This window comes from Pezoporus flaviventris, unplaced genomic scaffold, assembly GCF_033815535.1.
Source record: "Pezoporus flaviventris isolate CSIRO_AGI_PZ_B2104156 unplaced genomic scaffold, CSIRO_AGI_Pfla_v1 ptg000455l, whole genome shotgun sequence".
In the NCBI taxonomy this organism is placed as follows: domain Eukaryota; kingdom Metazoa; phylum Chordata; class Aves; order Psittaciformes; family Psittacidae; genus Pezoporus; species Pezoporus flaviventris.
Window position 1 is genome coordinate 222,752 of NW_026893002.1, and position 23,607 is coordinate 246,358.

A 23,607-nucleotide genomic window follows, 5' to 3' on the forward strand; every position below is an offset into this window, starting at 1 on the left:
GTGGAGTGTTGGAGGCAGGAAGAGTGACTCATTTGGTAAACAGCAGAGCCACACAGGGGGAGGCAGGAGCCCAGATTGGGTTTCTGTGGTAGATCTGAAGCCTTTGGGGGGAATTCTTTGTTTGGTTTCCCCTCTTTTTCCCCCTTCCTTCTCTACCACCACCCCAGGGGCTCAGGATCCTTGCTCTGCATCACCCTTGTGAATAACCCAGCTGCATAATTCACCCTTTTCCTCCCTCAATGCCACACAACTTCCTAGCCCAGCTCAGCCCCAGCTGAGCAGTAGGGCAGGGCAGGAATTTCCCTTAGCCCCAGCTCCCATGCCTCTGCCCGCTTTCCTTAGGCTCTATCCCTCAGCTCCTGTGATGGGAAGAGACGCTGGGCTCCTAATGAATCACTGAGCTCCCACACTTGAAATACTCTCAGGGCAACGCAGCTGTAATTGCCTTTGTTAATATATATTCTTTATTTTCCTGCAGTGCTTCTCACATGGCTCCTGGTACTTGCGTGTGCAGTCGGCTCCCTCTTCCCTAACGCCCTCATGAAGGATTGTGCCTTCCTCCCCCCCCCCCCTTTTATTTGCTCTGTCTGGTAGGTAGGGGAAGAATTGATGGCTTGCCCAAGGTCACACTGCAAACCTGCGCTGCTGCTGCTGGGATTCGAGTTGGGGATGTAATAATGATTCACATCCACATTGGAGCGATCTGGGGGTTCCCATGGGGCCGGCGCGAATCCATCGGCACAAGCTGTGGAGTCGCTGACGTTGTGCAGCTCCACCTCCTCACTCACCTCCCTTAATTACCGCTGTGCCTCTCCTCTTAACTTATGTGGCAGCAGTAATTAATACATGGGTTTTAATAACCTTCACTTGCCTCCAAACAAGCCTAAAAACCGCTCCACCGTGTGGAAGGAAGTAATTGTGACGGCTCTAAGCGAGCGCTGCCGGCGCGGTGTGACCTCGGGCAGCTCCTTGCATCCATGCTCTGTGTCTGGCTGCAGAGACTTGCTGCTGCTGCCACGATGGAGCTGCCCACCGAGAGCTCAGGAGGAGCACACTTGGCTCCTCGAGGTGTCCATCCCCCTCGAGCATCGCTCGAGCACTGCAGGAGGATAGTGGTGCCTTGGCAAACCCTGCTTGCTCTCCCATTGAGATTTAGGAACTTGATCTTCCCCGCTCAGGTTTGAATCCTAGGGTTTGGGCTGTGATTCCTGAGGGAGCGGTGCCTCTGAGGCACTGAGGGCTCTTTGTCTGTGGGACCAGGTGTACTTAGGGCAAAATCAGGGGCTGCTTTCTCCCTGGGTGCTCCATGAACCACCTCAGCCATCTGCTGTTTGCCTACATATGCCCCTTGAAAGAGGAGAGAAGGTTGGTTCATGGTCCTTTGGTGCACTGCAGAGGAATTCCTCAGTAGCTGGAGATGGCTTTGATGGGAAAAGCGCTCGGTGTCCAACCCAGGTTAAATCCCACTGGGATAAATGTCTTCCTGGCCAAGCAGGTTGGCTGCTGGCTGCCCCAGAAGGATGGTGTTTGGTTTTGCCTGCACTCAGACGTGCCGATGCTCAGCTCGGGCTGAAGGAGAAACGGTGTCTACCAGATAGGACTTTATTAAAATCACCGTAAAGAGAAGAAGTAAAGTTGAGCTTAGAGTTTATTAAAGACTTTGCCCCGTGTGTCCTTGGCTTCCCTCCTCACTGCTATATGGTGTGCTGTAGGCCAGATGGTTGCTGCCTTCCCCCCTGCTGAAACACCTGCATTTCAGTGGAGGGGCATGTGTATGAGAAGCCCTCTGGGATATGGGGAGCTATAGAAATGTAAATTAAATTATTTACCTACTCGGAGTTAAATGCTCTGCCCTTCTGGCCAAGGAGGAATGGGGATGGGATGGGCTCCAGAACCTGCTTAACTCTGTTTAAATTGCAGGGAAGTTTTGGGGGGCACCCTCTGCATCTCAGCACTCATTGCCAGTGATTTGGTAGGAGCCGAATGCTCAGCCCATAAAATATCCTCTCCCTCTGCTTGTTGCTGCCTTATAAAAAATACAGCTTGTCTGTCACCTCCCAGGCACTGAGCTCAGGGAAACTGGAGTGTCCTGTGTCATGCTTTGGCGTCTTAACCCTGCTGCTGCTCTCCCCTCGGCTCACTGGAGAGGATGGGAGAAGCCCGACATGGAGCCGCCTGCATTAAGAGGGCAGATGATGTGACACAGAGAAGATGCTGCTGTGCAGCACCAATCTGTGATAACCAAACACCCAGCCCCTCAGAAAAACAGCATCCAAAGGCAGATGGTTCTCTCTAAGGAGAAAAAAAAAAAGCCAAATTCTTGTGGTTTGCACAATGTGCATCCCGAAAGTAGCGTTTGTTAAAGCGCTTTTTGGCTCTTTGAACGTGGCTTTGCAATGCCAGCGCCTCGTTCTGCCTGTAAACAGGCTGAAGTTTCTGCTGCCTTTATGCCCTTTTAAATCAAGGAAAGGAAGGTGAATTTGTCATAGGATGTAAGCAGGTTTGTAAAGAAAAAGGCACAGCCACATTGGTCCCTGGTGTTGCCTGAGCCAAAAATGACATCTCAAGGTTTAATCTTGATGCAGTTTGTGTGTGTGGGGGGGAATTGCACAAATGTGCTGCTTGCACCTAGAGCTGCCTGCAGCCCCTCTGATAGTCACAGGACCTGAGTGAGTAGAAATCAGCTTTTCCTGCTGCCTGTGGGAAGGGCACCGGGTGCTGGAAGCCCAAACACTTTGCAGAGCAGCATCCTGCCGCAGTGCAAGAAGCGGCCCCGCTGCGGCAGCGCCGGAGCCAAGCGCTGCTGCGGGCGCTGAGCCGGTGGCTGCGGCTCCTGCACAATTCCCTCTCATCCCTCTTTCTGATTTCTTCCCCCCCCCCCCCGCCCCAAGCACAGGCTGGAGTGAAACGACCTTGACTCCGGGGCGTTCTCAATGTAAAGCCTGCGCTGAGCTCGCAGCCCACCAGCAGCCTCTCCCCCTCCTGCAAAGGGCTTTTGTGCTCGAGGAGCGGCAGAGCTCCCTTTTGAATGCTCTACGTGCCATAAATGATGTGGGGTTTTTTATTCTGGAGCTGATCGCTCGTAAACCTTCACTCTTCCTCTCATTTATCCTGTTCAGGCTCACGGAGGTGTCGGCTCGTCCCTCCTCTAGCAGAAGGATGCTGCCACTGAAACCAGCTTTCCAGAAGCGCTCAGTAACCGGAGCTGCCGTGGCCACCTTCGAGCTGCACCGACTCGGTGCCTCGGCTGCTTCCAGAGACTCGGTGGGAGCAACTGGGCTCTGAGCTCTTCTGAAACCTGGCCTGGCGAGCCCTGCCATAGGGGGAACGCTCCAAGAGGAAACAGGTCCAAAATCTGTGTGTGTCATCTCTTGTAAGTGTAAAAATACGACACTTGAGCTGTGCCCTGGGTGCATTCTTTCAAACCAACAAGTCTTTGCGGCGTTCCCTCCTCGTCGTCTCCTTTCCTGTGGAAACGGGCCCATTTGGGGATTCACGTGGTAGATAATTGTAATGGTCCCCCCGGCCTTTAAAATCTATGAATCACTCCAGTATCTGGGCACTTTATGCACATTAGTGAATTAATCCTTACAGCCTCTCTGCAAGGGAGGGAATTATCGTTGTCATTGCTCAGATGGGAAATGGGTGAGATGGAGCCCCGATCTGCGCGAGAACTGGGGGGTCACATCACTCACCAGCAGTAACAGCTATAACCTTTGGGCACCCAGCCCTTCGGGGCACCCGTGACCCCGCATTAGTTACCTCGGCCGTTGTGCTGAGCGAACGGGGAATATCTCTCCAGCCTGCCAAGCGTCTGGAAATCCATCTGAGCCCTGTCAGCGGTGAGATGGATGGCTGGGGCGTAGGCAGCAGGTCTGCCGCAGCCGGGAAGAGCCGCGGGGACGTGCTGCTCGGATGCTGGGTGGGCTGGGATGAGTGCAGGAGGTCCAGCATCTCCCCATGGCCTTGGCCTTGCTCTCCCGTGTCTTTCCCACCAGGAGGTTCCCCAAAGTGAAGGAGGTGGGTACCCCTCGCCCATGGAGGTGACAGGAGAGCAAGGCAAAGCCCTGCAGTCCTGCATCCAACTCTGGGGCATCAACACAAGAGGGATGTGGAGCTGTTGGAGTGAGGCCACAAAGATGCTGTGAGGGCTGGAGCAGCTCTGCTCTGGAACCAGGCTGGTTCAGCCTGGAGAAGAGAAGGCTCCTGAAGGGGAGACCTTAGAGCAGCTCCAGGGCCTAAAGGGGCTACAGGAAACATGGAGAGGGGCTTTGGACAGGGGCCTGTAGGGAGAGGCCAAGGAGAATGGCTTTAACCTGCCAGAGGGGAGACTGAGATGAGCTCTTAGGCAGAAGCTCTTCCCTGTGAGGGTGCACAACACACAGGGTGCCCAGAGAAGCTTTGGCTGCCCCATCCCTGGCAGTGTTCAAGGCCAGGTTGGACAGGGCCTTGGAGCACCCTGCTCCAGTGGAAGGGGTCCCTGGCTGTGGCAGGGGCTGGAACTGGGTGAGCTTTAAGATCCCTTCCTCCCAAACCATTCCATGACTCTCTGACCCCCCCCATCCCCTCATCCCCGGCTGATCACATCACAATCATTGCTTTAGGGCATCACCACAACCGGATGGACTTTGGAAGTCAAACCTGTTGTGGCTCCTTTTAAAATGGGTGACTTTGAGCTCGGTTCATCCACACTGGAGCTCTTGGTGCGCTCACTCCCCTCCCGCACCGCAGTTGCAGGCACGTGCCCTTTCCTTTCGTTTCCCCCCCTTTTCCAGGTGTTTCAACCATGTCAGGCAGCTCCGTGGTGTCCGTGCCCAGAGTTAACACCCACCGTGCTGGGTTTAAGGTTGGAGCAGCGTCTGTGTTAACGACAGCTGATTAATTCAGCTGTGCAATGAGCCTGATGGAGACGGATTTGGCTCCTCGCCCCTTTCAGTTCTGCTCCGTACCCCAGCTTGTGCTTTCGGTGCGGTAAAGTCTTCTCTTTACAACCAGGCAGCCGTGGAACAGCGTGTGCTGTTGTAGCCTACACCCGGTCTCTATTAAAACCACCTCTTGGCTGCATGGCTGGCCCAGGGTGTTTATGTGCTCTGCAAATGACTGTCAAGGTTAAAAAATAGCTGTGCTGGAGCTGCCGAAAGAGGCAGCGAGCGCCGGGGCTCGGCGTGGCCGTGGGCTTGGATGCGGTGGCTTCGACCCTCCTCCTGCAGCAGAGCCGGTTGGAAGCTGTGCAAAAAGCAAGGCAAAACCCCTCGCAAGCCCTGGTTCCTCCCGTTGTGCTTATTAAAGGCATGGAAAAAATCTCAGCCTGCCGAAGCGCGTCGGCCTCCTGCGTTTCTTCTCTGGCTCTTGCTCTAACGGCGGTGGTGCGTTGGTCCAGCTGGAAGGGTTGTGTCCTATTAAATAAAGCTTTTGAAGGGAGCACGTTTATTGATGGGGCTGTCACAGCCTGTTTGAGTGAGGAATGTGGAGTGGCCAGCTTTAGGCTGCCTCGAGTCTCTTTTCTCCCAAAAGCTGTTACAGTCTCTGGGGTAAATAAACCCAACCCTGTGCTTCCCAAAACCCCCACATGCCATCCGAAGGGAGAGAAAAGCAGGACTCGGGGCGGTGGGTGGTGTTGAAACTCAGGTTTTACTCAGCCCTGGGTGTGAAGCCCTTTGATTTTTCGTTATCCCAAAGAGTTCATAGTCTACCTCTTCCTTTTAATTCCGACACCCACAGAATAGCGGGCTGAAATAACACTGCTGGATGGCAGCTGCTGATGGAAGGAGATTAAATATTAAAGCCAATGCTGTGGCTTTAACTCATTCCATTTCCCCCCCCCCCCCCCCCCCTTCTCCCTCCTCTTCCCCCCTTTCTCCCCCCGCTTTCGTTCTCTGTGTAAAATGACATGATTTAGAACTGAAGTGCCAGACTCAGCCTCTAGGTTTCGGCGTTTGGAAATGTATGTGGAAAGATATATTGTGTCTGTGAGCATTTCTGTGCAGGGAAAAAGAGAGCTCCCCAGCCTGTGAGACCACATAAAGATGTTAAATAGAGCTGTAACACGCACCGAAAGCAGGGAAAGTGCCCTAGAAAAAATAAAAAGGGGGGGGGGGGGAAGGATAAAGAAAAAAAAGGCAGCAGTGGAGCAAAATGAAACATTAAAATAAATTCAGGTATAGCAAAGCTGGGCTGAACCGTGCCCATGGTGGAGCCGGGGAGGGAAATGAGACCCCGTTCTCTGCCTCTTCCTTGTGCCACTTCCTGCATTGACCTAAGAATCTTGGGTCTAAACCAGAAGTGGGGATTTTCTTCCTTTTCCTTGTTCCCCTGGCTCAGGGTGCTCCATATTCCGGGAGCAGCAGCCTCCTGCCTGCTCTGTATTCATCTGGAACCGGCTGCTCCTTGCTCCTCACCAAAACCCTGATTTATCTTTCTCTGCTTACCGTAACCCACCTATTCTCTTGTCATCGCAAGGGCGAGCGGGGATGGCAGCCGAGCCCCTTAAAAACCTGAGGTGCTTTTGGGGCTAGAAACATGACCAAGTGTCAGTGCCCCCCCTTTTCCCTCCCTGTGTCCCCCCCTTCTCCTTTTCCCCAAGAGCGATGCAAAACAATGCTGCAGATTTGGTCTTTTCCCATTGGGAAAAGGACGGCGGCGCTTCGCTCGCTTCTCCTTTGTTTGGGGATGCTTTGGAATGGCCGGGATTTGTAGCGCTGGTTGGAATGGAGGCTGTGTTTGGAGCAGAGCTGAGGGGTTTGGGGAGTTGCAGGGAATAAAGGAACCCAGGGCATGTGTGTCTTTAACAAAGCCATTAATAAATTGTAGTTAAGGTTTAGATGCGGACCGGGTCTGGGAGCAGCAGCGGGAAAGCTGCAGCGTGCCCACCTGGAATTACACAGCCAAAACCTCTTCTTCCTGCAATACCATTAGGACCCACGAGCTCTGAATTTGTGTTAACTTGAGCCCCGGCGACGAGTCATCACCAAAAGCACCTTCTCCTATAGCATGTTTGAAGGACGCTTTGATAACACCCTTATTGCACCGAAGGGGAAGATGGATGGGATGTGTGCGGATGCGCCCGTTGTCTCGGCATTGCTGTTCCTTCCCTCCACTAACATCCCTGCTATGTCACACAGCTCCCAGGAAGGCACCGTGGCAGCTTCCAAGCCTGGAAAACAGGGATTTGCTTAATAAAGGCAAATAAATCTGAGTTGTAAATAAGCATCGGCGAGAGCGAGCGCACCCGGGGCGTGATGCTCGAGCTGATTCACCGACACAGGTGGCTTTGGGTTGGGGTTGTTTGTTGGATGCTTTAAAGAGACTCACGCAATCAGGAGGCTTGGAAGGGAACTTAAAGATCATCTGAAAGACAAAAGGAAGGGGGAAAAGGGCAGGAATGTTTCACTGCAGCAGCAGCTCTTTCTAGAAACGAGCCCGATGCCGCGCGGCTCCGGGATGCATAAAAATCCTGCGGTACGGCCCGAGCTGTGCCCTCAGCTCCCGCTTTGTCGCAGTCTATTAGGAGAGGCGCAATCCATCCTCGGGTCTTTATGATGATTTGCTTTAACCCCATCCCTGCCTCACCCCTTCCCCTGCCCTTTCCTTGATCCCGATGCTTGGGGCTGGTGCAGCCGTTCAAAGCAGCCCCGTAACGGATGATGCTGCCCTTTTGTCTGGGTATCAGCCCCGCGCACTCGGCTCCCCTACCCGGCGCATCCCTAAAGCTATCACGGGTGGGATTTTATCCTGCAATTCAGGTGGAATTTCAGATGGAGTCTTTATGCTGCATCCCCCCTCTCCGTGTTCCACAGTGGCCGTGCTTCGGCTGCGCCATCGGCAAGCTGCACGGCGGGCATCTCGCTCCATCCTGCTCCATAAGCCACAGCCTGGATGAGTGGGCAGGTGCCAGCTTTGCCACATACCATCCCAAAATCATTCCCTAACAGCCCCTAATTCATCCCTCCATTGGGCAGCAATAAAGGGGAGCCTCTCACCGAGTGAGCAGGGCGGGTTTACATCTCCGACATCGGTTGCAATGCTTAGCAAAATGTATTATCATCATCATTACTATTAGTATTAACAACAGTATTTGTCCCTCATCACCCAGAAGCCCCATGGAATGGCATTTTCCTTCCACACCCCACTTCCCACCCAACATGTCCCGCTCTGGTTTGGCTTTAACACTTGGCAGTGACTGCGTTACCGTTTCTCTCCGGGCGACTTTCCCTTCCTCCCCCTTCCCCATCCTCCTGCAGGATGTACCCGTTAAAGCCCCCCTGCATTTCTTCACCCCTCTCTCAATGGTTTCATTGCAGAGGTTTACAAACGAAGACCACCTGGCTGTTCATAAACACAAGCATGAGATGACATTGAAATTCGGCCCCGCTCGGACCGACTCAGTCATCATCGCAGGTATGCGGCGCTCCGAGCCAGGCCAGCGCGGGAAATAGGGCACATTAATACAGCATGACTGCAAGATTAATACCAGGGACCAGATGCACTGCAAAACGGCTCTACCTCCCATAAAACCCTCTTGTGATCTGCATTTAATCAGGAGGAAAGGAAAGCCAGAGGCTTCCAAGTTGCTATTTTTTTCCCTTTTTTATGGCAGTATCAGGTTTTGTGGGGTTTGGGCTCTTTTTTTTTTTCCCCTCCTCCTCCTCTTTTTTTTTTTTTTCTAGCTCTCACCCTTTTTTATTAGGACTGGAAGATTTATGGCCAAAAGGGCTTTCACGTTCCTGCGTGCGCTTTGAGGACGAGGAGCACAAGCTGACAAACTCAGCTTCCTCTCCTCAGCCCAGGTGTCAATTTTGGTGAGCTTTTAGGCTAGCAGTTAATAAATTAAAGCACCATTGAGCGCACCAGTTTGTGCCTTTGCAGAGCCCAAATGAGGAGCTCCTGCAGCACGGGGTCAATGCAGCCTTTATAAGATTGGGAGAACAAAAGCACACCCCCCCCCCATATATCGCTGTCTGGCAGCAGATCATTGCTGGTTACAGATACCCGCCTGCCTTGTCAGGCCCTGTTCAGTCAGGCTGCTTAGAAGGTTTGTGTTACCCCTGGCTGCAAAGGCTGTTGCTGAGAACAAGAAGAGAGGAGGAAATGCTTTGTGAAGCCTTCAGAGTTCAGAAGGGGAAATGGAGCTGAAGAGCCTGGCATCCTTTCCCTATCTCCAGCCCCACTTTGGTGTTGGAGCAGGAAACAGCAATTCAGTTGGTTCCGTAAAGCCTTCAACTTAATTGTAGCTGCAGGTAGGATCGTAGGAGAGCTGCTGCAGGCTTTGCTAGAAGGGCACAAAGCTTCCCCTTGGAGAGGCAGAGCAGGCTCCCGGAGGGAGATTTGGTTACAAGTGGGATGAGGCTCTTGGGAATGGATGGTGAAGAATTTGGGGCAGGGGCTGAAAGAACCCTCACATTCCTACAGATGCTTTTAGCTTCAGTTCCCCCCCTTTCTAAACAGGGTTCACAGCTTTTGCTTGCTCAATGCAGGGTGTAGCTTGGGCGGGTGGTGATGGGGGAGCAGGAACGGGGGATGGTCCCATCTCCAGCCAAAATTCCACCTGCTCCAACAGGGAGACAGCATTAAAATGATAGAATGGGTTGGGTTGGAAGGGACCTTAAAGCTTATCCGGTTCCAACCGCCTGCCAGGTACAGGGACACCTTCCACTAGAGCAGCTTGCTCAAAACCCTCCTCTTTGCAGCCCTCAGAGCTGTAGATTAAACCACGGAGTGATTCTATGATTCTCCCAGAGCTGTAGATTCCTCTTGTGCCCAAGCTCCAGCAGGTAAAACCATGGGTGGGATGCAGGGATTCAGTTTTAGCACAAGGAACACGGTCCAGCCCCTCTCCCAGCCCCTCTTGAGCCGATGCTCAGTGGGTTGCTCAGGGCTGAACCACAAAGAACATAATAAACCCCCCCAACTTCTTTAGCTGTGGGCAGTGCAGGACCAGCCTATTTAACGCTGCCTTTCCCTGGCTGAGATCTTGACGCAGCCTGAGCAGCCTGGGGGTTGCGGGGGCTATAAAGCACGCTGGCTTTGAGCAGCGAGATCCAGGCTGTTATTGCCCTACATTCCTAATGTCCTTTCTGGTTGGCTTTTATTAAGCCACCATTTTGTCTCTGGCTTTTCTTGTTCTCTCCCTCCCTGTTGCTTTGTGCCGAGCCCAGGGCAGCCGCCTGTGCGTGGATGTGCAGGAGGATTCAACGTGCGGCTCTCGCCGTGCTGAGCCTAAAGCAAGTCCTGAGGAATTGTCCTCTCTCTGCTGGTTAGAGCTGGTAGAGATTTGGGCTCTGGGCTGGTGTGCATGGCTTGGAAGGACATTGCTGAACAGGGAATGGTCCAGAAAGAGCCCGGAGAGCTGTTAAAGCCCTGGAAAAACCACCTCCTGCCGAGATCTTGAGCTGACTAAGTTTCTTGGTTTAATGACGAGAGATGTGTGGGTGGGGGGGAAGCAAAGTGTGCTCAGAGGAGACCTTTGCTTTATCGACAAAGGCAAGAGGTAGGGTTTGAACAGGCTGGGAATAACGTGTAGTCCTGTGACAGCGAGGGGAAGGAATCACCGGAGTGGCTTCCCGAAGACTCCCCACCCCTGGCTGGAAATGGAAGGGGATGTTTCCCATAGCCCCTTCAGCTCACGCATCGCTCCCGCGGCTCGCCCGGGGAGCATCCGTGCCAAGCAGCTGATGTTTTATGCAGGAGGTCAGGCTAAACGATGCCAGGGATCCCCTTTGTGCTTCCGAATCCATGTGCTTCTGCTGCCAGATGGATTCTGTCGGTGCCGTGTGCTCGTGCCGGGTTCCCACTGGTACCTGGACTCCTGACCTAACGTCATGCGTGCAGCACGAGGCTCACCGGGAGCAGGGCCATTGCTTCCTGCTTTATAGCCTGGGTGATGGCCAGAGAGATCATGACTCAACGTGTTAATCTGGTGGAAAACGGGCCCCAGAGGGATGGCTTTGGACAGGGTGGTAACGATCAGCACTCCCACGGAGCCGCCTGTCCGAGGATGGGATTAATGCATGGAGACAGCACGGGGAGGGAAGCGGCTCTTCCCGGCTCTATTCCATACACTGGAGCTGCTCTAGTCAGCTGGTTCCCTTCTCATCACTCTCTATTTGTAAGATCTGCTGTTTCAGGGAGATGAAACCTCACTGATTTCCTTCCTCGCAGCAGCAATTCAGCTGAGGACAGGCGAAAGCCCGGGATGGGAGGGACAGCACACGAGCCACAGGCTGGGAATTCTGCAGCAATCACTGCCTGCGATGGTTATTTAGTACCAGAGAGACACAATCAATAAGGAATGAGTTCCCCCTTTCTGAATCGTCACGTAAGACACACACCTTAGCAGAAAAGCACCCAGGCTTCCACAACACCCCATATTCTGGGGGTCCCCAGAGGGGATTAGGGTGGTTCAGGATGTGTTTTCTCCCCTCTCTCTGACTGATGCTTGGTGTTACAACCCCAAACAGATCAGACTCCGACCCCGACTCGGTTCTTGAAGAACTGTGAAGAAGTGGGACTCTTCAATGAACTGGCCAGCTCCTTTGAGCACGAGTTCAAGAAAGCTGCAGAGGATGATGAGAAAAAGGCAAGAGGCAAAGGCCACTGTTGTGATAAAACAGAGCTTGGTGCATGTTGTGAGGGCTGGAGGGGGGACAGTGCTGCTCTGGTGAAAGGCATCAGAGGGTGTTGGAGTGTTGGAGGTGTAACAGAGGCTGTTGGAGGGTAACTTAGGGTCGTCTAGGATTTAATATGGAACTTCATTATTTGAACTCAGGTGACTTTGGCTGGTTATCCTGCAATCCGAGGCCTGGTGTGAGGGGATTTCGATGGTTTATTACCCCTTCGGTCTTTCACGTCAACAACCCCCCCCCCCCAGAAAGCCAAGACAGTGCCCAGCATACCTTGCACCTTGAGAAGGAGGTGCAGGAAAAGAGCCAGGACTCTGCTAAGCAGCAAAAATTCACTGAGCTTCCTTTGGGATGGAGATGCTGAAGGCTGATGCCTTTAAGGTGCAATCAGCAGGGATCAGCTCAGCTGTGCGCCTTTAGCATGTGAAGGGATGCAAACGAGAGCATGCAAACAGAGCAGGGGCTCCATGGAGGAGAGAGGCTGCTCCTAACAAAGAGCTCCTTCCTACGCAAGGTGGTATCGATTCAGGCTGCCCCTGCCAACCTGGGGAGCGCAGGGAGGGGGGTGAAGGACAAGGGGATCTCATCGGATACCAGCTCATTAAGGCCATTTCCCCCTCCCTTTCGCAGGAGCTGAGGAGCAGCAGATGCGTGGTGGGCTCTTAGGCTGGCACATACATTTACTAAATTGATCTATGGGCGTCCATACGCTCGCAGTCAGCGGCGCTGCTCGGAAATAAACTGCAGGAGCAGAAGCCGCGTAAATCTTCCCTCCGATGGGCAACGGAGGAATTCAGAATTAAACCTGAAAACTGTCTTTCAGCCTCGCTCCTAATAACAGGGCTCTTTAAAGCAGAAATTGATCTCTCTCATTGGTATGCTGCACGGGCCTCCGCGGCGCGGCGCGGCTCTGACTTCCCTGCCTTTTGTTCTCAGCTTCGTGCAGGGGAGAAGGTGGCTTTTTGCTTGTGGTTTCCCATCGAAACGGTTGAGCAGCCCACAGTCTAGCCAGCTGGTTTGGAAGTCAGACCACCCATCTCCTAAGCTGTGCTACCCAAGAGCTGCAGCTGAGACCCTTGAGCTGTTCGCTGTTCCCTGGCTTTCGCTTCAGGATGCCTGCAGTCGAAATATTTCTGCCTTGCAGCCAGGCAAAGGGGGGTGTTGTGAAGCTTGGGGTGGTTTCAGGCATTAGGGGAGGCATTTTCCCTCCTAGAAAACCTCTGCAGAGGCGAGGTCCCCCAGCCCAGATGGCTTGTCACTCAGCAAACCTGGCCAGAGCTGCCTGCTGCATTTCTGAGATGCTTTCAACCGTTTGGCAGCATGGAGCCCTTGTTGCTGCTGCTGTTTGTGTTTTGTCCTCCCGTTCCAAGGGTGGTCTCGACACCAGCATGTTAATTAAAAACATAGACACAGCAGGAGCTTCCCTGGAGGCACTTTAAGTGGTTTGAAACTTTCCTGCATGTTAATCCCTTCTCCTTTGTGATTCCCAGTGCTTAAAGAGGGCAGGTAAATGGTTACTGCACCTACCGCAAGCAAAGCCCCTGCATAAATCAGTGCACCCCACTCCGAGCATCAGGCACATCCACAGATGCCTGGATTTACCCTCTTTGCTGCAGTTTTCCCTCCCTGGAGAGGACTTAAAATGCAGCAAAGGAGGAGGTTTAGGTTGGATGCTCGGACGAGCTGTCAGCGGTCGGGGCGAGTGAAGGAAAGCGCTGGGATTGATTGTGGAGGGAGGGAGACCAGGTTGGACAAACAGCTGTCAGGAATGATTTAGGAAGAGTTTCTCCTGGCCCGGATGGAAGGAGGGACCGACCTGGTGATTTGTGAGGTCTGTTGGAACCCAATTAAATGCAGCATCCTGCAGAGTCTTGCTCCGGTGCGTGCTCCTCCGGTGCTCCATCTTCTCCCTGGTCTCCTCTTCCTCCAGCTCTGAGGATGGGAGAGGTGGCCATTCCCTTTAGTTATCCCCCCACCTTATTGTCACTTATTGCCCTTTTCCTGTCCCCAGCAAGTCATGAACTGGTTAAAATGGGGCACGTGGCATTGCTGGAACTTGGGGTGGGGTGGGGTGGCAAGTTGCCAGGTTCAGGCATATGGTTGGGTTTTATTTTAATGGGGCGCTCATAGATATTTAATAACTTGCATGGCTCTTTGTTTGCTTTTGATAATCGGGTCATAAAATAATTCAGGCTGATTTATACAATGCTTTACAGCTCTGCTGTGAATGAAAGTGCCTTCTGGAACTCGCAGGCATTTGGCTTTGTTACCTGTTCTCCTGAGCAGAGCCCTTTGAGGAGGGGAAAAGAGCACCCAAAATCGAAACTATGGAAAGAATTGTGTGTGAGTTACTGAGGAAGCACGGAATGGTGCCATCCAGGGCAGAGACTGTCTTCTCCAGGCCTCTGTCTCTGTTTGGATGGGGCCGGCGCGACCGCCTCGGGCTCCCAGATGCTCTTCAGTCCAGATAAATAATAATCCTTTGGCAGAGCCGTAGCAATTCCTCTGGGAGCAGCCCAGTGCTTCCCAAACAATGTGAGCTAATTGGCCTTTCAGTCTGTGGCTGCTTTCCTTGTAGAGTGCTGGAGCCCTGGACATGTCTCTGCCCTCCACCCCGGACATCAAGATAAAGGAGGAGGAGCCGGTAGAGGTGGACTCATCCCCACCAGACAGCCCTGCCTCTAACCCACAGTCACCACAGAACAAGGAGAAGGTAGGTCTCCTCCACCAGTGCCCCATGGAGATGTTGGCCTCTCCTCTGGATGAGAAGAAGCCTTTTCTCCACGTGGGTGTCAGGGCTGGATTTGGGCTTGTGAGGTGCCACTTGTCTTAGAAAGAAAGAGTAAAGTTTGTTTGCTGAAATACACATTTGCTGCCCTGAAGTCTCCGTGTGGATTTGGCTACTGCAGAAGGTCTTGCGTTCACCCTGGGAGTGCTTTGCTGGCAGGGCAAAAGTGACATACAACTAATGCATCTTCTGTGAGGCCAGGACCAGCTCCCTGTGTCCTGGAGGGCTGGTGATTCAGAGCAGATTAGTCATGGAATCATGGAATGGATTGGGTTGGAAGGGACCTTAAAGCTCATCCAGTTCCAGACCCCTGCATGGGCACAGACCCCTTCCACTAGAGTAGCTTGCTCCAAGCCCCTGTGTCCAACCTGGCCTTGAACACTGCCCAGGATGGGGCAGCCACAGCTTCTCGGGGCACCCTGTGCCAGCACCTCAGTTCCCTCACAGGGAAGAGCTTCTGCCTAAGAGCTCATCTCAGTCTCCCCTCTGGCAGGTTGAAGCCATTCCCCTTGGCCTGTCCCTACAGGCCCTTGTCCAAAGCTCCTCTCCACGTTTCCTGCAGCCCCTTTAGGCACTGGAGCTGCTCTAAGGTGTCACATTATCCACGTGACATCCTCCCTCTGAATAACTTCCCACCCTAGAGATGCTAGCTGGGGCTGGAGCAGTAATTCAAGGAGGGGGATTATTTCCCAGAGGCTGCTGCAGACAGCAGGATCTGAACTGCCATGTCCCACTCCCTGCTCTGCCATCAAATCCCTGTGGCTTTGGGTAAGTTGCTCCCCTCATGCCTCAGTTTCTGTAGCACTAAACTGCTCTTAAGCCATCAGAAGGAAGAGAAAACCAGGTCACTACTAAACTGATAACTCACAGCATGTCCACTGCCTGTTGTTCCTCTTCAGGAGATCACCTCCAAGCCTGTCATCATTTCTACACCTACTCCAACCATCGTGCGGCCCGGCTCGCTGCCCCTCCACTTGGCTTACGACCCGCTCCACCCTACGCTGCCTTCCCCAACCTCTGTCATCACCCAGGCTCCCCCTTCCAACAGACAGCTCGGGTAAGTGCAGGGGAGCTTCCTCCTGTCCCATCAGGCTGCCTGGGCAGTAATTAGGTGCCTCAATCAGTTCCTTGATGATCAGAACAACCGAGGGGCTGTGGTGCCCGCTGCGGCTGCTTGGGCATAAGGGCCTCGCTGCAGCACTTGTCTGCAGAAGCAGAATGGGGTGGGAGTGCAGGAAGCAGGAACTAATTGTCTCCGTGTAACGAAACGAGGCAAAACCCACCCCGGGGAGGAATTAGAGCCAGTCCCCCACCATGCTGACATGCCACTTGTTGTCTATGGTGAGAGCAGGGCTTGGCTGGGGACTCCCAGGTTGCTTTTGGAGACTGCCACGGCAGCGGGAGCAGCAAGAGGAAATTGTCTGCCTCTTGTAATGGCTTTGGGACTTTCTCAGGCAGCTGTTGCCTCTGAAGTGTAACCTCTCCTGCAACCTGCTGGCCTCCTCTGTGGTCAGCTCCTGCCTCGGGAGCTGTTTGTTTCGGCACATCTAATGACCTGCTCCTTGTTGCTCCTTTAACAATCTGGAGCCAAGGCTCCAGAGCAGTCGCTGCAGCAGTTACGAGCCCTGTCCCACTGGTGGGTAGCTCCAGCCCTGCACATAAAAGGAAGGAGCCTAAAGGATGCAGGAAACACATTACAGGGAGCCCTCAGGAGACATATATTTAGCTCCACTTCTATTTGGTGTCAGGATGCATCTTTTTTGCTGTGGTCCTGGCCTCTCTCTAATTACCCTTGTTTGAGGCTGGCTCCTTACATTAACCAGCCCATTTGTTCTGGCTGTCAGTTCATATTTGTATGTATGGTTTTTTTGCTCTGACCCCCTGGCACCATCAATCCCGATTTCCTGATGGAAAGTTTTAAATCCTGTCCTGAGGCATTAAGGGGTTAAGTGATTGTCCGGAGGTTTTCCAAAGGGCATTCTGTAACCCAGCCCAGGCACCGACTCCTGAGGCTGTTTGGAGTCCCCTTGTGCTTCGAGGCATGCAGAAAGCAGAACTGGAGTAAGCTGGACTTGAATATGATTTTATATTCCCTTTGTAGCCCACGGGGGGTCGATCCCTCCTCAGGGATGGGGTTGCAGCTTTGAGTGTCCCTGCATTGGGGCTGGTGCAGACGTGGCAGGGCTGTCAGCGTGACAGAGATGGAGGGGAGGCTGTGACCTCCCTGTAACTCGCCTTGTTAGGCTGGGATTTTCAAAAGCAGCCTGGAGGATTTGGGATGCCCAATAGAAATGAATGAGAGGCGAGCGTTCGCGTTCCCAAGGCAGCCTTAAAAATTCCAGCCTGAGTTATTGGCACCATGAACTCCCCCCTCCTCTGACCCACAGCTCCTGCTGCTCCCCACCCTGCCCTTACTCCATGCCAGCACAGCTTCCTCGGAGGAGTCAGCCCAACCTCCTCCATCCCTTTTTCATCCTTCCCCCAAAGTCCTGCTGCTCCCAGCAGCTCTGCTCTGCTCTTCCTGGCTCATCTCTGCCTCCATTCGGTTCCCTGCTGCGCTGCTAGGAACGGAGGAGGAGCAGGACATCAGCCCTTGCTGGCAGAGGGGTGGTTTCCTTCCTCTCCCTGTCGTCTGGAGCACATCAGCTCCAGCTTTTCCTCTGTTCTCCTAGAAAGGCTGAGTCGGGAGGCTCAGAGCAGGAGCACAGGGAGGTTTTAGATGCTCTGAAGTGCAGGCGGGGAGTGCGTGCTGTTGCCACAGGCAGGAACATTGCATTTCACTGCAGAACAATCTGCAAGGGAAGAATTCTAAGGAATTGTAATCTGTCACAGTTAGGCTCCAGTGGGATCTTCTCCTCCCTCAGGGAGTGGGGCTGTTCCTGTCTCCCAGAGCAGACACAGATCAGCTCTCTCCATCCCACTCTGGGTTTGGGAGGTTTTCACTGGAATCAGATTCAGAAGCGGTTTTTAATGGGAACTAAATCAAAGAATCATGGATTGGGTTGGGTTGGAAGGGACCTTAAAGCTTTCCCAACCCCTGCCACTTGCAGAGACACCTTCCACTAGAGCAGCTTGCTCCAACCTGGCCTTGAACACTGCCAGGGATGGGGCAGCCACAGCTTCTCTGGGCACCCTGTTGCCAGCGCCTCAGCACCCTCACAGGGAAGAGCTTCTGCCTAAGAGCTCATCTCAGTCTCCCCTCGGGCAGGTTGAAGCCATTCCCCTTGGCCTGTCCCTACAGGCCCTTGTCCAAAGCCTCTCTCTGCATTTCCTGCAGCCCCTTTAGGCACTGGAGCTGCTCTAAGGTCTCCCCTTCAGGAGCCTTCTCTTCTTCAGGCTGAACCAGCCCAGCTCTCTCAGCCACAGGAGATGAATCCCTTGCAAGCCCTCTCCTGGGTGCTCAGCAAATGTGGCTCACAGGACCAGAAGTTCCTGGTAGGCAGGAGCAGCCCAGATCCCGTCTGCTTGGTGCAAGGCTCAGCCCATGAGGACACTTCTCATCTCTCCAAGGAGGAGCTGCAGCAGCTCTTGGCTCTGCTTTTCTGTCTGTTCAGGTGGACACTGTGCCTCAGCCAGCATATTTTACCCAGCCTGTGTACACCCAGGGGCACATCATATCCCAGGGCCACCCACATCACTGCCAGCCCCGAGTGAGGAGCAGCAGCTGGGATCACCCCAGGGAAGGGAAATGGGAAAAGGAGCCCAAATCTGCTAACCAGAATGAACTTGTGCTTGTGCCCTTGAGCTCGGGGGGCTGCCGGGACAGCATAAACTTGAAGCCATCCATGTGAACTCCAACTGTTGTTTCTGCAGGTCTCCCACAGGATCCCTGCCCCTTGTCGTGCAGCTTGCAAATGGACAGACCATGCCCGTGCTCCCAGGCCCTCCCGTGCAGATGCCTTCTGTTATATCGGTGAGAGAAGCTTCCAGCACAGCCCTGCATGGCAGAGGAGGGGACAGCGTTTTGCTCCTGCCAAATAGATGCAGACGCTTCTCATTTTGTCAGCGTTAAAATATATCTCCCCCTCTGTGCAAGATAAGGCTTGGAAGAGGAGGAGGAGGGGGGCAGCTCTGGCAAGGCAGCAATAGCACGTCCATCACACTAGAGGGCAATAAGTCTGGAATAAAACAAAGCTTTGCCCGGACAGATGGCTCATGCCATTGATCCGGAGCTGGGAACTGCAGGATCCCTGATTAGCTGCTTCCATTTGGAACAGCGTACCTCAATTGAAAGCGTTGGAGCTTGCAGAGAACATGTTGGTTTTGCAGGCTAGGAAAGCCACCCTAGCTTTGCCAATGGGCTAAAGAGCTTTTGCAATATCAGCCGTGAGGGGTGTGCTTTTCCATACGGAGAATTTTCCATGCTGCAGAGCTCAGGAGCAGATTTGCCTGGTGGGTGGGTGCCTTGTCCCTCTTCTGAGTGCTTCAGCTCCTGACCAGGCAGCCCATGTGGATCCTGCCTGTCCTGCTGGGCATGTAACGGGCAAAACCTCCTGCCTCAGGTAACAGGAACGTTGATGTCAAAGCAGGCAGATGCGCAGGCAGCTCAGCTCAGCTTGTAGGCATGGAAACATCTTCAAACCTTCCTGTTTGTTTGAAACACACCTTGTGTTTTCTAGTATCACAGTCGTGGAATGGTTGGGTTGGAAAGGATCTTAAGATCATCCAGTTCCACCCCCTGCAATGGGCAGGGACCCCTTCCACTGGAGCAGCTTGCTCCAAGCCCCTGTGTCCAACCTGGCCTTGAACACTGCTAGGGATGGGGCAGCCACAGCTTCTCTGGGCACCCTGTGCCATCGCCTCAGCACCCTCACAGGGAAGAACTTGTGCCTAAGAGCTCATCTCAGTCTCCCCTCTGGCAGGTTAAAGCCATTCCCCTTGTTCTGTCCCTACATGTAGTGCTTTACAACAGCACACCTGAGTGGCTCATAAAAGCAAGTGCATACTCTGGTTTTTCCCCTCTTTGTGGAGGGAGAAAGCTTTGTGCAGGGATGCTCTGCCTTACCCTTGGTGTTGTGGCCGCTTTGCAGTAGAGCTATGCTGAGATCTAGAGGGGATCTAATACCCTCCCACTGTATCCGCTCTCCTGTGCTGGTGGGGAAAAGCCCTCTGGGAGGGAAGGGAAAGGAAGGGAAGGAAAGGAGGCTTTAGAGCTGCCCTCCTCCTGTCCTCAGTGGTTGAGATGGCTGGGTGATTCTGAAACAGGCACCATGGCCACCAAAGGAGTGGCTGCTGGCCTTCAGTGACAGCAGCAGGAATTGATGGCAGCAGTTAAAGGCTGTGCCTTTGTCAGGCTTTATAAATGGGCTCAGTTGGGGAATTATGACAGAGCTGCTTCACGGAGCGCGGCCTGAAAGCCCCTGAGCTTCCAAACCCCTCGTGTTGCTTCCTCCCCGATAGCTGGCTCGGCCGATGTCCATGGTGCCAAACATTCCCGGGATTCCTGGGCCGCCCATCAACAGCAGCGGGTCCATTTCCCCGTCAGGACTTCCAGTGCACTCAGAAGCCAAAATGGTAAGTGTTTGAATCCATGCTGGGGAGGGCATCACGTCCCTGGTGTTGTCCCCGAGTCTTCAGTGGCTTCTTGGAAATCCTGCCGAGCCATCAGAGCATCTTCCCATTCCAGGAGCAGGTGTTGGAAATGCCACCAGGAATATCAGGCTCATCAGCACTGCGGCTCTGGCAGGCAGAGGAGGCACGTTGTTGTCAGGGCAAACGTCAGCCCCATCCTAAATGCGCCTCTTTAGTTCTAGTTCCAAAATAACAGATGGGTTGGAGGTGGGCTTGAGGAAGGCAGAGCCAAGAGAAGAGATGTTGCGCTGTAATCCAAGGATCCTGGGAATGGCTTTCATGTAAATCCCTTTCAAAGCTTATAAAAGAGTTTTCCTCTCTTGGTTCCTCATGACTCAAGCAAGGTGGAAGAAGAGGGGGGAGCAAACCCAGGCCAGGTTGGATGAGGCTTGGAGCAGCCTATTCTAGTGGAAGGTGTCCCTGCCCATGGCAGGGGCTTGGAACTGGATGAGCTTTCAGCTCCCTTCCAACCCAACCCATTCAATGATTCTCTGATTCTGTGACACCCCCCCCCCCCGATTTTTTGGCCTGGATGGGGTGGAGCTGTTTGCAAACCCACCTCTTAGAGCTGCTCACTGTTGTCACTGCTCCCACTGCACCCTGTTTTGGTGTCTGCAGGATCCAGGGGCAGATCAGAGCTACAGCGCTGAGGCATAGAGGAGCCATCCTGCCCCACTGGCCTGTATCTGGCTGCTCTGGCTGCTTGCAAGACATGGTCTCAATCATGTGTAGGTCCTTCTCCATCCCAGAAGGACCCTTCTGCGGGTGATGAAGGACAGTTGGGCTCTGCAGCCTGTTCAGTCCATGGTCTGTCTGCAGATCCTGCCAGCTGGGAGTTGACTGGTGCCAGCTGCAGTAGTAATTTTGGGATGTGGACACCTGTCTGCTTGGGTCTAAGCTGAAAGCTGCCTTTGGGAAGGCCAGATGGTGATGGCTTTCGGTTGGATTTGAATCAGCCACATTCTCTGAAGAGCCCAATCCCCATCACTCCTGGGGTGATAGAGGAGCCGGTTAAAGCCTTCACAGCATGGAGAACAGGTCCCCTGATGTCCTTTTTCCTCCTTTAACAGAGGCTGAAGGCCAGCTTGGCGGCGTCTTCCTCACTGAACGGCAGCAACCTGGTGGTGGGCTCAGCCAGCACGATGGTGACCGCACGTCCGGAGCAGAGTCAGATCCTTGTCCAGCACCCTGATGCCCCTTCCCCAGCTCAACCACAGGTCTGCTGCTGCAGGGCTGGAGCTGCTGGGGTGTTCCAGGGCCTTGGGGAAGGCAGGGGAAAACCTTGTGGCTTCCTGTTTTGCAGAATGGGTTAAAAAGCCTTGTTTTTCAGTGCTGCTAATGCTCTCCAACACCACCAGGCAGCAAACTTCAGCAACACGTCCATTTGCTTGACAAGGTCTGGAGTTTGGAAAGAATATTTTCGCTCTCTTCTCTCTGCTCAATTACTGGGGTTAAATGCTCCCCTCTTAGGCAATCAGCTCCAGTAGCTCCTGCCAGCTCACCAAATGCCAGCTTTCCAGCAGGATCGCCACCTGCTCCATCAGTTAGATAGGCTTCCAAAAGTTTAATATCCATATGCTGCCTGACAGCGAGTACCCGAGTGGAGCTGCACTCCCTGATTGTGGTGGTGTAATTACAGAGCCCTCGCAGAAGCACCAGCAAGGTTGTGCCTTTGCCCTCCCTGACTTTTCCCTTTGTTCTCCCCATATCAAAGCAGGAAATGTGTCGCTTTACTTATGCCAGTTGCCTCTGAGAGCTTCTTTAGCTGGAGGTATCCAGGGCAAATTGAACCCAGCTTCATTCTGAAAGCAGATGATCCGCTCCCAAGCTGGAATTTGTTTGTGCTCTGTGGATGAGTTACTGAACCCAAGTGGAGACGGAGCTTGGACCCGTGCGTGGTTGCGTGCGTCAGAGTGGGATTGAGTGCTCCCAGCCCTGCAGCTGGATGTCACCCTCTGGCAGCTGATCCCTGAGCCCTGCCCATGTGGGAGTCCCCAAAGTGCTTTTAAAACTCTAAGTGAAGTCAAAAGGAAGGTGGTTTCTCTGTGTGGTCATTTACCACCTTAGCTCCTTGGCATGGAGGGGAGGAAACTCCTGCTCTTGGTTACGTGCCGTTAGGTGACTGTAGGAGTTTGGGATTTAACTAATTCCCTGACATTCACCCATTCACTGGCTTCAGGATCCCAGAGAGTTCGTTTAGGAAGTTTGCAGACTCCACTGAGGAAGGGCTGCCAGAAACACCTGGGAAAGGCTCTTTAGAATCATAGAACCAACCAGATTGGAAAACAGCTTTAAGCTCATTAAATCCAACTGTTCCCCAGCACTGCCAAGGCCACCACTAATCCGTGGCACTGAGGGCCTCATCTGCACGGTGTGTGAACTCTTGCAGGGACGGTGACTGCAGTCCTGCCCTGGGCAGCCTGTTCCAATGCCTGAGCACCCCTGGGCTGGGTTTGGAATTGTTCCTTATCTCCATCTAAACCTGCCCTGGTGCAGCTTGAGGCCGTTTCCTCTTGCCCCATCCCTTGGGAACAGAGCCCAGCCCCCTCCTGGCTCCATCCTGCTGTCAGTGAGCAATCAGGTCCCCCCTGAGCCTTCTCTTCTCCATCTGAACCCCCCCCGATCCCTCAGCCGTTCCCCATCACCCCTGTGCTCCAGGCCCTGCACCAGCTCCGCTGCCCTTCTCTGGCCCCGCTCCAGCACCTCAATGTCTCTCTTGTAGTGAGGAGCTCAGAGCTGTCCATCCTTTCTCTGTCCATCCTTCCCTTCCCTCACAGCATCCTCTCATTGCTCCACAGCTCCTCACCAATGGGAGCTGATGGTGATTGGGGTCAGATCAGAGGCTCTGTCCTTTCACCTGGGTCAATCAGTGCATTTTACTCCTGAAACCTCAGCAATCAGCCTCAGCAATCCACCTCACCTGGTTGAGCTCTTGCTGCCTACAAAGCCTGGTGCTGAGTCCATCCATGGTCTTTAGCCCTGTGAGTTTGCCATCCCTCCTCTTTGGCTGTCTCTTGCCTTTTTCTGGCCCCGCTCCAGCACCTCAATGTTTCTCCTGTAGTGAGGGCTCAGAACTGAACTTTATCCCCAGCTCCCCTGTCTGCCCTCGCTCCATCACTGCGCTGGGCAGCTCTGGCTGCTCTGCAGAACCAGATCTCTTTTAACGCCGGTCTCCTCTGCCGAGCCTGGTTGTGCTGCTGTGTGCCTGCCTGCCCTTCAACGTCTCTTTCACCACCAGGTTTCCCCAGCCCAGCCCACCCCCAGCACCGGCGGGCGGCGGAGGCGCACTGTGGATGAAGACCCGGATGAGCGCCGGCAGCGGTTCCTGGAGCGGAACCGGGCAGCAGCCTCCCGCTGCCGTCAGAAACGCAAGCTCTGGGTGTCCTCCCTGGAGAAGAAAGCTGAGGAGCTCACGACCCAGAACATCCAGCTGAGCGTGAGTATGTAACCGAGGCTGAGCACAGCCCCTTGCCAGCGTTAGGACCGTCACTCTGCAGGGAGCGGCTTCCCCCGTGCTGCGAGGACAGCGTGCTGCTGTCTGGAACAGGAGTGCTGCCTCTAGATTTCATGGAAGGATTTGGGTTGGAAGGGACTTTCAGCTCATGCAGCTCCACCCCCCTGCCACGGGCA

General features: G+C 53.8%; 1 protein-coding gene across 3 annotated transcripts in view; it reads left to right on the forward strand.

Annotated features, from left to right (window-relative positions):
• The window catches only part of ATF7 (activating transcription factor 7), a 230,292-nt gene that overhangs the window by 201,682 nt on the left and 5,003 nt on the right, over positions 1-23,607 (forward strand). For 2 of the 3 annotated variants that reach the window (XM_061443635.1, XM_061443636.1), the window contains 8 exons: positions 8,301-8,397; positions 11,457-11,575; positions 14,197-14,331; positions 15,306-15,463; positions 18,220-18,319; positions 19,807-19,920; positions 21,048-21,194; positions 23,216-23,413. In XM_061443635.1, the coding sequence (XP_061299619.1) occupies positions 8,301-8,397; positions 11,457-11,575; positions 14,197-14,331; positions 15,306-15,463; positions 18,220-18,319; positions 19,807-19,920; positions 21,048-21,194; positions 23,216-23,413 (1,068 nt within the window). Of the gene's footprint in view, positions 1-3,119; positions 3,374-8,300; positions 8,398-11,456; positions 11,576-14,196; positions 14,332-15,305; positions 15,464-18,219; positions 18,320-19,806; positions 19,921-21,047; positions 21,195-23,215; positions 23,414-23,607 lie in introns of all 3 variants that reach the window. The other variant, XM_061443637.1, reaches the window with a different exon arrangement.